The sequence below is a fragment of the Triturus cristatus genome, chromosome 10, assembly GCF_964204655.1.
Source record: "Triturus cristatus chromosome 10, aTriCri1.1, whole genome shotgun sequence".
NCBI classification, from domain to species: Eukaryota; Metazoa; Chordata; class Amphibia; order Caudata; family Salamandridae; genus Triturus; species Triturus cristatus.
Genome location: NC_140593.1, coordinates 1,145,220,020 through 1,145,236,182, shown reverse-complemented (window position 1 = coordinate 1,145,236,182; position 16,163 = coordinate 1,145,220,020). Strand labels below are relative to the sequence as shown.

At 43.8% G+C, this 16,163-nt stretch overlaps 1 protein-coding gene across 2 annotated transcripts in view; it reads left to right on the top strand.

Moving 5' to 3' along the window:
- EARS2 (glutamyl-tRNA synthetase 2, mitochondrial) overlaps nt 1-16,163 on the top strand; it is a 69,441-nt gene extending 53,278 nt beyond the window's left edge. For both annotated transcript variants that reach the window (XM_085629503.1, XM_085629505.1), the window contains one exon: nt 6,658-16,163. In XM_085629503.1, coding sequence (XP_085485629.1) covers nt 6,658-6,741 — 84 coding nt within the window. In that variant the 3' untranslated portion in view covers nt 6,742-16,163. The remainder of the gene's footprint in view (nt 1-6,657) is intronic.

Below are 16,163 nucleotides of genomic sequence, written 5' to 3'. Positions count from 1 at the left end.
CAGTCCAGCTGACCAAGAGAAGCCTTACGAATGCTGGTCGTGGAGCTGCTAAATTGCCTTTTGAGTCAAACCAAGATCATCCTTGGCCCTTTCTTGTGTCCACAGCTTCCCTGTAAATATCGCTCTGCCCATCCTCTTAGGCCGGTAGACTGTCGGTCTGCAGTTTCCTTGTGGGTTCTATTCCTCTTCAACTGCAGGGTGGGGGTTTCAGAAGCTGCAACATTTTTTGAGGCGTCATTCTTAACTTTATGGTTCTGGGGATGCCTTAAAGCCACAGTCACCACTATGCCCTAAAAGAGCAGTTGCCAGTGGCTGCTGGTCTGCTCCATGACTTCAGTGTACGCCCCATTAAACTTGATGGTGAGGAGTGGTTCCCAAGATACGGGATCGAACACTAAAAGGCCCTGTATGGACATATAATGGGTACTGGGCCACTCTTATAACCGTGTTTCCAACTAAAGGAATTTGGCCCTAAACTGGATTGCGGTCTCCACCAGCGTTGGTTTCTTCATTGGGGCATGGGGGTGTTGTCCACCTGTTTGTTTTGTTATCCTCAGGCGATTCCATTATTTTTTTTGCTGCAGTGCGCGGCATGGCTACATGAGTCAGTGAGGACCGGCGGAAGAGGGTGGGGGGTGGGAGCCTCCTTGGATGATTGACAGTGTGAGTGACGCAGGGCAGCTGCCAGCCTCCTTGGGTGAAGTGCACTTGTCAGATTTGACTGGTGCCTTGCTCTCACCAGCCTGATATGTACACTTGAACTCTTTCCTACCTGCGCAATGTAGGAGCCCGGGGGATTGCTGCCACAGCCCCCAAGGCTCCTAAGGAGTACTGGCACACCTGCCCAAGCCAATCCTCATGCTGCTGCCTAACATCAACAGCAAGGGAGTAGTGCAAGGATTGACTCAGGAGCCGCAGGGGTGGGGCAGGGACTGGAGGGCCAATCTGGTAGTCACGAGGCACGAGGGACTGGATAGTGAATTTCTTAGTTAGTTTTTGCAGGTCATCTTGAGGTCTTTGAGTGCAATTATTTTGTGAATTTGGCCCTCAGAACATGCTGGCCCAGAGGCATGTATGTGATTGGCTCGCTTTGCACATGTGTAGCTCCAGAGCCATGCATGTAAAAGATTATTAAAGAACAAGCTGGCCCAGAGAGATGCATGTGAAAGACTACTCACGTGCAGCTCCGATACCGGATTCACACTTGAAGCTTGCAGCGATGCACGTGCACTGATGTGTCCATTGCCCATCTTATTCGCCAGGCATATGCCGGGATCCGATGGGCAGCTAGAGAGCCAGACCAGTGTGCTCTCCCGCCACCCACACCCTCACTGCCCGTCTCGGGCCTGCTCTCAAGGCAGAGGCCTACAGGTGTCTACAGCCTGGCCTTTGCCACAACCCGTTCATCACCCGCCTGCAATAAGTCATGCCGCTCTCCTCCTCTGAATAGCAACGTCTGTGGGTGCTTTTTTTACCAGCTTAGAAATTTAATTATTTTAAATTTAATTTTACACTTGTTTCATAGCCTGAATTCCTCCCCTTATGAGCTGCAGAAGAAGTACGCAAATACGACACAAACCCTTAACAAGGAAAAAAAACTCTAACCAGATTTGTAATAAAATACTAGCTGGTGAGGGCAGCCTCAGGAAGATTAGAAAGCAATAAAGACTATTGATGCAGTGCTTTCATCGCTTCTGAGAACTTGGGGTAATGTAATAAAATACAGTACCTCTTTGCAGACACAGCACTGCCAGCAGCAGAGCAGACTGTCCAATTACACAGGATTTATTACAGAATCAAACTCCACTGGCCACTCGTGTCCATCCGTGTGCATTTGCAAACGTACTTTTGTGTTCTTTTGGCCTATTTATTTTTTGGGGTTACTTTATCTCAGGGTTTGCTTTCCTGGTGGGTGTAACAGTAAAAATATATTTATCATCAGAGATCTTAGTGGCTCATTGTGTGCAGGTCGACAAACTGCGGGTGTGTTGGAAGCTCATGGAAACCATGGAGGTGCCACCATATCTTGACGGGTCTTTTGTCGTGAGTAGATTACACATCATGGCATGGAGCTCACCGTGACCTGGGAGGCTCATTAATTTCCTGTTGTGTCTTTTGTGGTTACCAGATTGTAAAAACGTGACCTCTAAAGATTATGGAGACCTGAAAGATTTCTTGAAAGGATTCTGTGAGCAGATGAGGAGGTGCCTCCACCTTAGACTATTGGGTGGGGGGGGGGGGGCTTTTGGCTCACTCATTACAGCAACATGCCTTGAAACTCACGGAGATCTCAAGGTTTCACCATTTACTGAGGGGTTCTTTGTTGCTACCAGGTTACACAAACATGAGAAGAAGCTGGTGACCCCAAGGTACTTCTATCTCCTGAGTGATGGGAAACCCTTCTTTCCCACAGTAAACAAACACACCATGAAGGGCATTGAGACCTTGACGTGCCCCAATTTCTTGGGCGATATGGGGGACCCTTGCTCCCTCAATACACAAGTACAGCAAAAGGCTCGTGGAAACCAGGAGCTGGGTCAATTCCCTGAGCTATTTGGGGGAAGAAAAAAAAACACACACTCACACTCACTCACGATGGTTCTATTTTCTGGGTGATATGGGGCACTCTTTCTCCTACATTACACAAGCATGGCTTAAGGTTGAGGGAAACCAAGAGGTGGGTCCAGTCCATGAGTGTAATGGGGGACCGCTGCACCACCATTACACGCACACACCCTATGAAGGTCACAGAGACCTTGGAATGGCTCATTAAAATCTCTGATGTTATAACTACAATATCACAATTGCTTTATTCATCCATGTTTCTTTCTCAAATTTGGTTTCAAAAGCATCCTTTCCCCACCCTTTAAAAACATTTCCCAACCATATGATGGTCAGGCAGCGTTCGCTCGCCACAAGGCACTCATCCAGAACTTTTACGCATCACCACTTTCAAATGTCACCAGCCGCCACTGGTCTCCACTAGGCACCAGTGACTAGACAACAGGTCACCAAGGACACCACCAAACATTCCTTCTGCTTTGTTTAATTCTGTTGTTGATTTTTGTGTTAAGGCATATTAGCATTTTTAGGTCTCGTCTGAGCCAGCGCATGCATTGCTCTGGCAAGACATTTAGTAAGTGGAGTTTTGAAAGTGCTAGCCCATGCTTATGATGGCCTAGCGCTTGCGTTCACGCGCGCTCACCCGCCAGCTTTCACCGTCCAAAGCGCCATCTGGACCGCGATCAGTTTCACTTTCGCGCGCGCGCACTCCCGTTCGCAGCCGCACGTCTTGTTTTCGCGCGCACTCCCGTTCGCGGCCGCACGTCTTGTTTTTATCTACTTTTGCAAATGCACTGAGAGTGCTTCAGTGCATGTGTCTGCAGTCTCCCTCAGCCCTGTACTCCTCCTGGTCTCCAACTCTGCGTTGTTTTGATTCACGCAGATCCTTCTCCTGCTGTCTATTGCATTTTGACCCACACTCAACAGCGGCCCCCTTCGCCCCCCCTTTCCTCTTCAAAATCTGTCTGTCCTCTCACCTTGATTACTATCTGCTTTCCCTTTCATCCATCTCTCCCCGCTGCCTCACTGCTTCCTCCATCCTGCCCTCCCACACTCCTCACTACTCAGTCAGGCTCATTTCATCCGTGTGCCTTTCTCCCAGCCCTCCTTCTGGATATTGTTGTTGTGATCTTCTTTGGTTAATTTGCTGCTGCAAGACTCATTTGCTATTTCTTGTTTCCGTCAGACGGCGTCATAGCCCTTTTTTTGCTCTCTATGGGTATGCTTACTTTCTAGAATTCTTTTCAAGTTGCCTCTGACTTTTTTCTCTACGGTTTATTGCAAATATCTGCTTGGTGGTGAGCTTGTTGATTTTCTACTTTTGCCTCGCAGTGAACCTTCAGCACTGGCTTGTCTCTGTTTTATTTTCCCTTTTTTCAGAGCTTCTACTTTTTTTTTACCAAACTTGCCTTCGACAATCCCTTTCTATTGACCTTGCTGTTTTTTTCTATTCTTCACCCCAATTGTATCCTTTTTTTTATTGACCTCGTTTAATCTCCTTCTGCGTCTACCGCCACCCTCTGCACAACGCAGCTTGCCTAAAGCTGACAGAAAGAAAAAAAAGCTTCCTGCTCTCTGGTAAGCCGTGCGTGCACTATTCAGGAATATTTGGTTTGTTTGTATTTATCACTCAATTAACCCCTGCCCGTCACAAAAAATCACAGAGCACTGCCTCACTTGCTGTCACCTTTTGAAACACTCCCTGAAATTGATAATGGTTCAGTAAACACAAGCACAGATACTTATTGTACAGATCCTATAAACTTTGAAGATTCCAATTAATTTTTTGCTGCCTGTCAAGGGGGGGAACAACATTAACTCTACTGTGTGACAACAGCAGTGATTCCCAAACAGCACTTTGTTTTTCTTTTTTTTAAATGAATGGGGTTGCTCAACTGTGGCAGCAGGAAGCACGCTACTTAGTTGTAAACATGGGCAGGCAACTTTCAGGTTACTGCCGGACAAGAACTCAATCAAGTATTGGCAATGCAATAGGTCTCATGTTATGAAAGTATGAACTATTGCCATTGTAAATGACAATGCCTTTTATTTATGTGTTGGTTTTTAAAACACATACATAAAAGGCATTGTCATTTAGAATGCCAATAGCTTCAACCCTCGCAAATGCGAGACCTATTGCATTGCAAATGCTTGTTAGATATTACTGCTTAAACCATTGACTTGGGACTAGTTTTTTTAGGCGAGACCTTTTACTCCGAGCATCTTTGTCAAATGCACAGGTAGCTACTTTACAGTAATCCTGTAAACCCCCATTTTTTACTTGCAAGAACAGAATAATGCAGACCAAACTTTAGTCAATGTAGTGCATTCACCAAAGGATGACACACCCTTAGAGCTTAATGTTAACTGGAAGCTGTTAACTAGCGGCGGAGTTATAAAAACATTTGAGGTTACAATTTTGGGCTAGAAGATGCTAGGAGTTAATGGTTTTATTTTGTAATTTCAACTTTTCAGTATAGTATTGTATGTAACTTTCATTAAAGTAGTTTTGTTTGTGGAGTAAGTAACTGAGTAAAAATTAAAGGTATTGAGAGTTACTTATTGTGTCCTATTTTATTCTGAGTTTCAAAACTCCTTCAGTTACGGACGTAAGTTTTGGCTGCTCACTGAGAGAGTCCAGTTCCTGCAAAGGAGTAACCTTATTATTTATTTTCAGTGGATCATTAATATGGCCCAGGGACCCCAGTGCTAAACCACTTTATATCGCCCAGTAATTTATGACTGCCCCAGGAGCCCAAGAAAAAGCCCATGGCTGCACACTTGGGGCTCGTCCCAAGAGCTTGACATATAAAAAGAAAAGCTTGCACATGCTCTACCTACCATCTAGTTCCACTAGGTTTGGTGGAACTGAAAGTGCATAGCTGATTGAAAGGGCTGAGTCCGGGTGAGTGGCACACGTTCCCTATAAATGGGTGCAGGAGGGACCTCTCAAAGCTTTGGGAAATAGCACCATAATCCTTTTCTTTTTAGGGATGTGGACACATTAGCTGAACCAGGGAAAGAGCAAGGTAGAAGTGCTATGTTGGGTCAAACTATTAGCTTCTTCCATTATCTGAGAGTTTTTCAGCGTTTGTGACCCCTGCAAGGAGACCCAGTGTTCTGCGTTATGTTCTCTTATGGTATTGTATTCAGTACTTCTAAAGTGCAGGTTTTACTTCTTCATGGTGCTGACCTAAGTGTTAACTTTCCGTCTAAATGTAATGGGAACTATTATCACCCAGAACCCATAAGAGTTAAGGGACTTGGAGTCTGAGGTTTTTCCTACATAAGCCTTACTGTTAAGGTTTGGGCGTTTATCTCATTCTGAGGCATAGAGCCTGAATAAGGTGGGGTTAGAGTAAATGTGGTATAATGGGCTGGAAAGGGGTACAAGAAGCTGTATAACTGAATCTCCCCATATAGCTTGTGAAGGATTGTAAGTTTGCGTCATTAACCCATAAGCCCAAGCGTGGGGTCGGAGGGCAGGGACTGTGGATCTAATGCTAAAGATATTTGTGTGTGTAAATGAGCGGTTTCTCTAAGGACAGGACTGGGTTTCTTTGCAGTGATCCATATTTAAATGAAAGTTTTCAGTAAGAATGTGTGAACAAGTACCAGCTTAGATGTGACCTGGATTGGGAAGGGGATCAAAGTTGTAACCATTTTTAAATCCCGAAGTGAGAGGAGAATATATATTGGTGTATTCTAACGGTATTATACGGCCATTGGTTGCCAGAGTGTTGTCTTGCTGACCTTAGAAATGGTGACTGTCTTCTGCATTGGGAATCAAAGATGGACCTACAGGGTCCTATCGCTTCATCCACGTCGGTGCAGTGGGGACTCCTAGAGAACAAATTGTATGGAACTCGGGCAATCTACAATAAGTGCTTTAAAAGGATGAGCATATCCTAGTCCTGTGGTAAGTCTACAATCTTGAAGTTGTTCCAGTGAGCTAGGCATAATAATTTGAAGATATGGTGAATTTAGGAATTGAAGTTATCACTCTGTTTGTCTTTTGCTGCCTCTAGATAATGAGATCCTGTTGCCTTCTATTGGTTTATCGGCTGTGTAGTTACCCTCTCACTTTCCTTTCAGGCTGGTCCAAGTGTTGCAGAAATGCTGGTATCCCTGGGTCCGCGTGAATCCTGCAAACGAATACAGAGGGCTCTGTCCAGCTAGTGTGACAACAGAACCGGGTTCTGTTCAGAACATGAACCTATGAATGGATACTGCCCAGGCTGTGGATGGAATACGACTGGCGACTGATCTTGACCTTGCATACTGAGCATAACTCCATGGCACTCTCCAAGATGAGAGACTAGTGCACAGATCTAATTACATGAGAAGCTGATCTGTTGGAAGGAGTATCAATCACAGCTTCCTGGATGCAGAAATGGCAAAACATCTTGCAATCACCAGGCCTCCATGTGTGGAACTAACTCAGAGTCTGTAATCCACCACAGCATTATCCAAAAGAAAGAAGAGAAATCTCACCCTGCTCTCCACTGGACGTGGATTATCCTGTACACCCTTTCTGCTCCAAGACCTTTAATTATTCCACAGTCTTTACTCCCCTGTCTAATGCTTCTGTACTGCTTACTACATCACCAAAGTGTACAGCAGTCCACCCTGTTGCACCCCTCCCCCCAAAAAGGAGACCTGCGTCTCTGATCTCGCCAATCAACAAAGGCATGACGTTGAAATTGTGTCGGCCACTACAGTTGTGTGCGACATGCACTGCTACATTAAACGGCCTGTCTCACCTTCTTTGCAAACACCTCTTCTTCCTTTTGTTTATTTATTTTGTGTTCGACTTTAATAATAATAATAACCTGTTTTTTTATAAAGTGTTTAATTCTACCCTTCTGCCATTTCTGAATTATGTAAATAGTGTTATGGAATCAATACCAATTCAAGAGGCTTAAGATATTCCAGTGGAATGCAGAACACTTTTAACAATGACGTACACAATTAAAATATTTTATCATTTTAGAAATGTAATTCCCTGTTTTATGTTTTTTTAAAACAAACCCTTCATAGAGGGAATTGGACGTGCCCCTTTATAGCCACGACTCCTACAGCAGCCTGGTCAACTGCGATTTAAAGGAGGAATGAAGTTACTGCTAAGTACCGTAACCTAATGTGTTTACACACTCACTGGGACATCTTGGCGCTAAAATAACAGATGTTTCTTGTTACCCAACTCAGTGTTGCTCTGTTTATTGTCTGAGGAAGGTTGAAAGGCTGAGTGCCTCGCCAAGATTTAAATGTGGTCAAACGCCTAACCTTGAGAGGATGCTTTAGTTCATTGGTAAATCAGGTTCTTTTCTCCAGATGCATGGCGGTGGTTATGCCCTGAGGCAAGATGGCTTCGTCTATTCTCGCCTATATGGTAGACTAGGAAGATTAAGCATCACTGAAGAGGGTTGCATCTATCGTCCCAGCACAGCTACTCCATCGGTTCAGGCTTTCTCTGGTATGGACAACATAATTTAGTTTCCAAACAGAAAGTGTAACCTCTGTGAGACTTGGATTGTGAACTTCTCAGAACATTCCTTGTGGTGGTCGTACATAAGAGCGAATGCCATGCGAGTGTGTGCTCTTCCAAGTTCTTCCATCCAAGGCCGGGGAAGCCATCTTGGCAGGAATCGAAACCAAGTAACCTGGCTGCCTGCAGACCAAACTACATCTAAACATGTTGGATTTGCTAGCAGTTTATCTCGCTTTAAAAGCATTCCCACGGTCCTGATTCAGACCAACAAACAAAGAACAATCAATCACACCAGTCAGCTGGGAGTAAAAAGATCCTAAAACGAGGGTACACAACACCACAGTGAGCAATATTTGCTGATTGCTTTGAAGAACAAGAGGAGTGAGTTCTCAATGCCAAAGTTGTTAGTCCCGTCTTCAAGGAATACGATTTTGCAGAGTTTGGCTGGTTGGCTACAATGGGCAGTGCACAGTTGCCAGAATTTGTGTGCCGTTCTCTAAACGGAGCTCTCGGGTGAAAGTACTGTAAATTTACTGGCGCGGGAACCATCCTTACACCTTTCTTCTGCTAGCCACGGCCTGACTTTGATATTGACGCATAAGGCAGTGTTATGCGATCGCTTCCATTTTTGTTTGAATATAAATGTAAAAGTATGTTTCCGGACCAATTTGCAAAATATCACTAAATTTGCTTGAATTTCTATTCATGTTTTTTAAAAGGCTAATTTAGCACACCTGCTTCAGAATGTGTATGGGGTTTTTACTCAGAATTACAGAGTTCCCCTAAAATAAAGAATAAATAACTTGGGGCTGGATCATGAAGAGCTGTGGCTGGCTCAGTGCAGAGCCAATGGCATCTGAATAAATCAGTTGTTTTGTCTAAATTTCCTACATATAGTTCAGAATTTCTCCTACTTAAAGCATGAAATGCACTGTTCAACACGAGTATGAAACTGCAGGTTTTGTGTCTCTAATTCTCGCCGAAATTCTGAGTTCTATGTATGACCTTTAGACACCGCCAACATTGTGCTGAGCCAGCACAGCTGTTCATGATACGGTTCCAGCTACTCAGAACTAGTGCATGGGATTAGTGGGAATTTGAATAGGAGTAGAAGATTTCATGAGCAAATATATGGATCTTTTGTAGTAATTTGCACGGCAGTAGTGAAGTGTGGAGGAGAAAAATAATCAATTGGACTGAAACAATATATAGGTTTTTGGGGGAGATTGTATAGATGGCCTATCCAGGAAGAGAGCGGGTTCGTAAATGTTCCCAGGAGAGACGGAGGATATGGTCCCTTTTGATACTTGGGGGTAAAGAGTTCCACTCAGTAGTTGTGGGCCCACTGAGAATCATTTCTGTGCAAAATGTTCTGAATTTGGTGGTCTTGATTCGTGGAGACATTTGACTTCTGAACTTCTTTGTTAATCGGAGATGCATAAGTGTTCGGACATATAAAGAGTATTGCTATGATGGAAAGTTTTGGCATCAAGACCGCATAATGTGACCTTGTGCCTTGCGTTTAGGAGCATGCAGCAGAGCTGATGGAGAATGGGGCCATGCAGTCATATGTTCACTAGCGGTTGGTCAGTCTGGCTGCTGAATATTGCCTTGAGTGGGGCGCGAGCGGATTGTGATTGGCACATATGAGCAACAGTGTCTGGGCTTCCCAGCATCCAGCATAAATGCACTTCAGCGTGTAAAATAGGGACAGAAGTTTTGGCTTGCAAAACATTATGCCTGAGCGGAATATTGTTAAGGGTCTAGATGAACAGTAATTTGGTGTATTTTAGACTTGAAGATTGGAAAAAGCGAACGTGGAACACTTTTTAAAACGAAAGTAAACAAAACATGTCTTAATGAAGGGTCACTCTGTTTTCCTAGATCCAGGAATATTTAACTACACAGTAACATGCTTAAGGTTGGCCACCTTGCATCTGAAGTTCTCCACTGTTGACTTGCCTCCTGATTGTATTTAGGTTCTAGAAACTACAGCAGTCAAGGATTCAGTGCCATTGCCATTTCTGCCTGTTGTGATTCCTCGGGGACCGCATTTGTCTGAAAAGCATCAAAGGGGCATGCGCGGACAATCAGTGTCTCGCATGCTCACCTGTGCCCCCCGCCCTCATTGGCCTCTGTGAGTGACGTCACTTGCTTTCCGGTGCGGCAGAAAGAAGCTTTTAAAAAGGGGCATGCAGGTAGCTGCCTTTCTTTTCCATCACCATTACCTGCCCTCAGCCTCACATCACCGCATCATTGCCAGCTGTGCCTCGCCGAGCCCCTCTGATGCCACGCAGGTTGCTGGCTGTCTTTTCCGCAAGTACCTGCACTCAGCCTCACCTCATCCGCGTCCTTGCCAGCTGTGCCTCACCCGCAGTGTTGCCTCACTGAGCCACTCTGATATAAAGCTGCCTGTTGAAGGGCACTTGAAAAGAAAAGGCAGCTCGCACCGAGGATCTGCAGCCATAGTTTCACTTTGGTAAGTAAGCTTGCCAGGGGGTGGGAGGCGCCCGGTAACAGTGAAGAGGGTGGAGAGAGGGTTTGGTGAAGTGCTGAAGCTCCCCGTATCTAGGAGTGTAACATTTTTCCTGCAGCAGTACTGTGAAGTTGTCGTTTTTGGGAGCAGCACCATCTCTTACAAGTTGTAAAATGCTGATCTGTTATAAACACAGTTTCTGTAGCCATGGTACAGAACAAGATCTATACATACATAGCACAGTTTCATGATTGAGTTTGGAAGGGACTTTGACGGGCCAGCATTGCGCAAGTTTGTTTTTGAGGAGAGTTGTACACATCAGGTTCCACCGCCTGCAAGTATGGTATCTCTTTGTTCTACTATATATCACTTATGATAGTGTTGAACAATGTGTGTAGGTTTCAGGGACTAGTAGTCCTGTATTGTGTCTTGCTTACTTCACTGCAGCACCAATAAGTGAACCTTAACCTGGTTGGCTGGTGCATGTAAGAGACCATTGTTCAGTCTTGGTTGTGCTCCACCATAAGCAGAACCTGTTCTTCATTTTCACCCTGTGGTGGAAGTTTCAGGGGTTCAAAACACGAGCCATAGGAAGCCTGGTCTTCTACACATGCTGACCTATAGTAGGCTAAACTAGAACTTTGTCTTGGCAAAGATAAGCGTCAGCACAGACCCGGATCCAACGGGGAGACCCTGAAGATGTTGATAACAGTTATCTGGATTGTCCTTTCCTGCTTTACTTATCTTCTGCAGCTGTTGCCACATCCTTTATTGTTTACTGCATAGTTACAGAGATGTCAATCACTTACAGGTAGCAATTCTAGTGGCTTTGCAGGAAACGGAGTCCTCTTGTTTTTTTTTACCAAATTGGTAGATGTATTTTTGGGGCAGGCTTTGGGTCCGGATTCAATCTTGCATTTCTTTTCCGGTGCGCAGCGACCCTTGAACTGGACACCTTCACGTAATAATTTCCTAGACTTCTTGTCATTGCCTTGGAAGGCATCATTCATGCGTGTTGCATCCGGATGGTTTTGCAATGTCCCAGTCTGAGATGGACAGGCGCGATTGTTGCTTGTAGGTTATGATCAGGACCACTGCAATTATGCGGCAGGGAAGGACCTGCTTGTGCAATAGTGTTGACTACATTTTTGCAAAGGAGGCAAATTGTGCTGCACGATCTGCCACATTTTATGACCGTATTATTTCACTATTTTGTTGATGAAACGCATGTCCACACTGTGGGCAAAGGTTTCACATCAGTTTAACACCTAACCTAGCAACCGAAAGATGACCCATCAAACTTTGGGACGAAACTGCCCCTGCAGGCAACACCTGTGGAAATGTTTTTTGAAGTTTTGATGTGTTTGAGCTAGAAAAAATGATTTTGTTAATGCCTGCAAATGATGTAGCAGATGATTATGTGGCAAGTCTGGTTTTTCTGCAATTATGCGGCACTGAATAAAATCAAGAGCTGGGTTCAAGGACTTTTACCACTATCATTGTTTGATACTGTAATTTGATCTCTATTCTGTAGTGTGACAGTCTTGAGGTATTCATATTGGTGTAAATCTGTAGATATCTGAATGGCTTTCTCTTTGCCTTGTCAAACAACCCTCTGGCAGATTGGATACTGCTCAATAGTCTTTCAGATGATGGAAGCTGTGAGGATAGGACATTGTATGAGTGCATGTGGTCACCCACCAGGAAACAGAAGCTCTTTCAGTGGATCCTCCACCCACTGTTCTATGGTGGAACAGTGTATAATATCCTAAGCGGGTACACCTCTAGCTGAGATTTCTTGGTGCCCTGAAGCGTAAAGGAAGGGTCCATGCTATGTAATATCTCGTACCTTTTCATAAAACATTTGAATTCTTGCCTCTGCTGAAGAGTATATATAAGGGTGTGAATATATTCAGAGTGCCTTACTGGCAGAACTTCAGAAGTGCCTCATTGTTCATTCTGTGTATTTTTTCAGTGTGTTCTTTAAAACTCTTTAGAAAAACAAACCAAAAAGGCATCTTAACCCCCTCCCCCCCACAGCCTTCCTAAAATGTCTCGTAATGTTTGAGAAGGTGGGGGTGAGCGTATATATTACTATGCGGTTAAATGGCAGTCATATGTGGCCTGCCAGGACCTCTAGACTTCAGTTCACTCATGGAAGTGGCAGGCTTTTTTGCTGAGCCACTATTTCACCTGTCTGGGGGGGGAAGGGATTTGAGGAAGTGGATGCACTGTACAAATGTGAATTTATTTTTATTAAGAAAGGGTGGTCTCATGGTCTTCCTTTCTTCATTGCACCAATGCTCTCAAGTAGGGATGGCTGTGCATGAGAAATGTGATACCAAGATGTTTCATTTGTTAAGCACTAATATCTATTTATAAGCTTAAGTGCATGGATTCATCTAAATATGCCCACATAGGGTACTGTTGAAACATGCCGCACAAATTGAAGACTGAATGTGGGTTTTTCAATTTTTTAACACCAAAAAGTATTTTCAAACTTGCACCCCCCAACCCCCCCCCACCAAATAGCAGCACTCAAGTCAAGTGTCACCTCGTTGGTTGTGTGCAGAGCTCTGTAACTAAGACTGGGTCGTGCCATCTGTCGTGAGATGGGGTTGTACCATCGATCGTGAGACTGGATCGTGCCATCGGTCGTGAGACTGGGTGGTGCCATCGGTCGTGAGACAGGGTTGTGCCATCAGTCATGAATTCAAATACTAATTTCCTGCAGTGTTCATAAGGAACCCAACAGAAATGGCATACAGCCTGGTAACAAAGGTTTGCAAAAGACGCAGATCCATACAGAGTAAAAACGGGGTCTTCCAGTCTTTGTGGAAAGAAGAATATCTTTTCGTGGAATGTCCAAAATAGGGAGCTACTTGTCTCCTTTGCAAAGACAGGGTCAATGTCCTCAAAAGATATAACCTGGAGCGGCACTATAAAACCCGCCTTTCTGACTTCACCGAAAACTTCCCAGTGTTCTCAAAACCTCGTTCTGCCAAAGTGGTATCACTGAAGCAAGCCATTCTATCCCAACAAAAGCTCTTTCTATGTCAGATTAAGGAATCTGAAGCTGTAACTGAGGTATCTTTCCACATATGCTACTTGCTTGTAAAACAAACTATTTACTGAGGCAGAGCCGGTTTAGAAATGTTTTCTTTCGGCGGGAGACGTTTTATTTGCCAACTATCCTAATAAATCCAACATTATGAAGGAAATAGGTGCATTACAATTGTCCGATTCCACATGCGCACATAGAATTGAATCAATGGGTGACCATGTTCTAGCACAGGCCATCAGTGCGGTCACACTGTCCCCTTTCTTTAGCATTGCTGTTTGAGTCAGATGTAGGTGATATGGCTCAGGTAATGTGGGTGAGGTATTTGTAAGAAGAAATCATTCCAAAGGAAGAGCTCCTCTACCTTTGTCCATTGCGTGGACACACAAGGGGAGAGGATGTTTTTACTAGCGGGTGTAATTTATTCGCATTTAATCACCTGCCATTTAACAATCTTCAAACCCTCCATGACTGGATATGAGAGGGATTTTGTATCTCTATTGAGAAAAACAATTCCATCTTACACGTTCATTTATTCTCATTACATAATCCATCAGCAAGCATTGTGCGTGAAAATAAAGCAAGGACAACTAAATGATGTTATGAAGCAAGTAGTAAGAATTGTTAATTTTATTCGAGCAAAACCACTCAACCACAGACTCTTTAAGTTATTGCTGAAGGATGCCGACACTGAATATGCAGACCTGTTATAACATACTGAAGTAGGGTGGTTGAGCAAAGGTAGAGTTCTAGGAAGGTTAATCACTTTGCTTCCAGAAATTGAACAACTTTTAATCAGTAGAGGACAGTCCTTCCTAGAATTGTATACCCTGCAGTGGCTCACCATGCTCCATTTTCTGTGTGACTTGTTCTCACATTTCAACACTATCATTCTGGCACATCAAGGTAGACAGAAACTTGTGTCCTCAATGATAAGTGCCATATACTTCTTCGAAAGTAAACTTGACCTGTTCTGAGAGCAGCTGGAAGATGGTGATCTCACACACTTCCCCAGGTTGCAGGCTTTAACCCAGAGGGTTGAAAAAGCTCAGGAAATGTTGTTGCGTTCCAATCTGTGTGCTTATCTGGAGGAAATGTCTGGGGACATTAAGGGGTGATTTTCTCAGTTTAGAGTTCTCACTTAACTTTTCAGACTTGTAGAAAATCCATGGATGGTTAGTGCAAGGAATCTTGTAGCTGTTGAACTTCCTTTTTTGAAAAGGGCACAAGCTGAGATGGCACTAATAGATATGCAATGCAGCTCTGTGTTTGAGTCCTCTTTTTTGGCGAAGGAACCAGAAGAGTTCTGGTAAAGTGTGCGCTCTGAGAGATTCTCTACTCTTTTACCTTCTTTGAAAATTCTTTGCATGTTTGGCTCCACATATGTATGCGAGTGTTCCTGTTCCACAATGGGTGTAAAAAATAAACAAAGAAACAAACTGACTGATGCACATCTAGATCTCCTCCTGAGACTTGCACTTTCTGAAAAGGTTCCTTAGTACAAGAAATTAATTGCGGACATGAAGTGTAAAATTAGTGCATAAACTCTGTGTCCTGGAAAAGACTTTTCCCGCATTCTGTGTGCCTTTGTACTTACTGTTTTGCATTCATTAAAAGCCCTTCAAATCGGAGTAACACTCCTTATGCAGCATCCAGATTGGGAGATTGTACTGCAACTCGCGCACACTGGAGAACGCTCTGCATGTCTTCACTGAATGTATTCATGTGCGATATGAAGGAACTACTTACACCTCAGCTACTTTCCTGTTTTTTTAATATTAATTTGATTATCATACCTAATAATCAGAATGTATTCTGTACCTAATCTGAATGATACTTTTTTTTTATCGGAATAAAGACATATTACAAAGTGTTGGGGTGAATGTACGTTCAATTGACAGAGCTTATCATTCCAACATCAATATGTGATTTATACCACAAGGGGCACATTTTCTATGAATTACTTGAACATCCTTTGGAATTGGTACATTTCAAACCTATCCACATGTTTGTTTCACAATGCAGCATTTGCTGAATCTTTGTAACAGTTTATTTAAAGTACCTTTGTGAATTCCATGCACGGTTTCTCTCCACATGGTACAATTTGTCCACCAAAGTCCCTAGATGCTATGCCATGCCATGTCACACCAACCTTAGCTCTGCCCCTGAATCACCCTGCCCGATCGTAAATCAAACCCCCTCAGTCATCTGTGCAGCCCCCGGTGATAACCCAGGCAGTGCATTTCGGCCCCTGAGGAAATGTCTGTGAGTACCACTGTTCTAGAGAAAATGAATGGACCCCAAATGGTGTGCTCTGCCTCCAATGAGAGAGGCGCTACATCTGATGTCTCTCTGTAAAGTACACAGCACACACGTTGATGATGAAAGATTACTGCTGCATTTAACTAGATCAAGCCTTCAATATTCATTTCACGTATTAATTTGCTTGGAAACTGTAGGAAAGTGCATATTTTTGTGAGGTAAATGTTAATATATGTAAGCAGTTGACAATAATTTGACACCGGACAAGAAAAATGATGTCTATGAAAATGTATGTGTAAATGGAAAAGGAA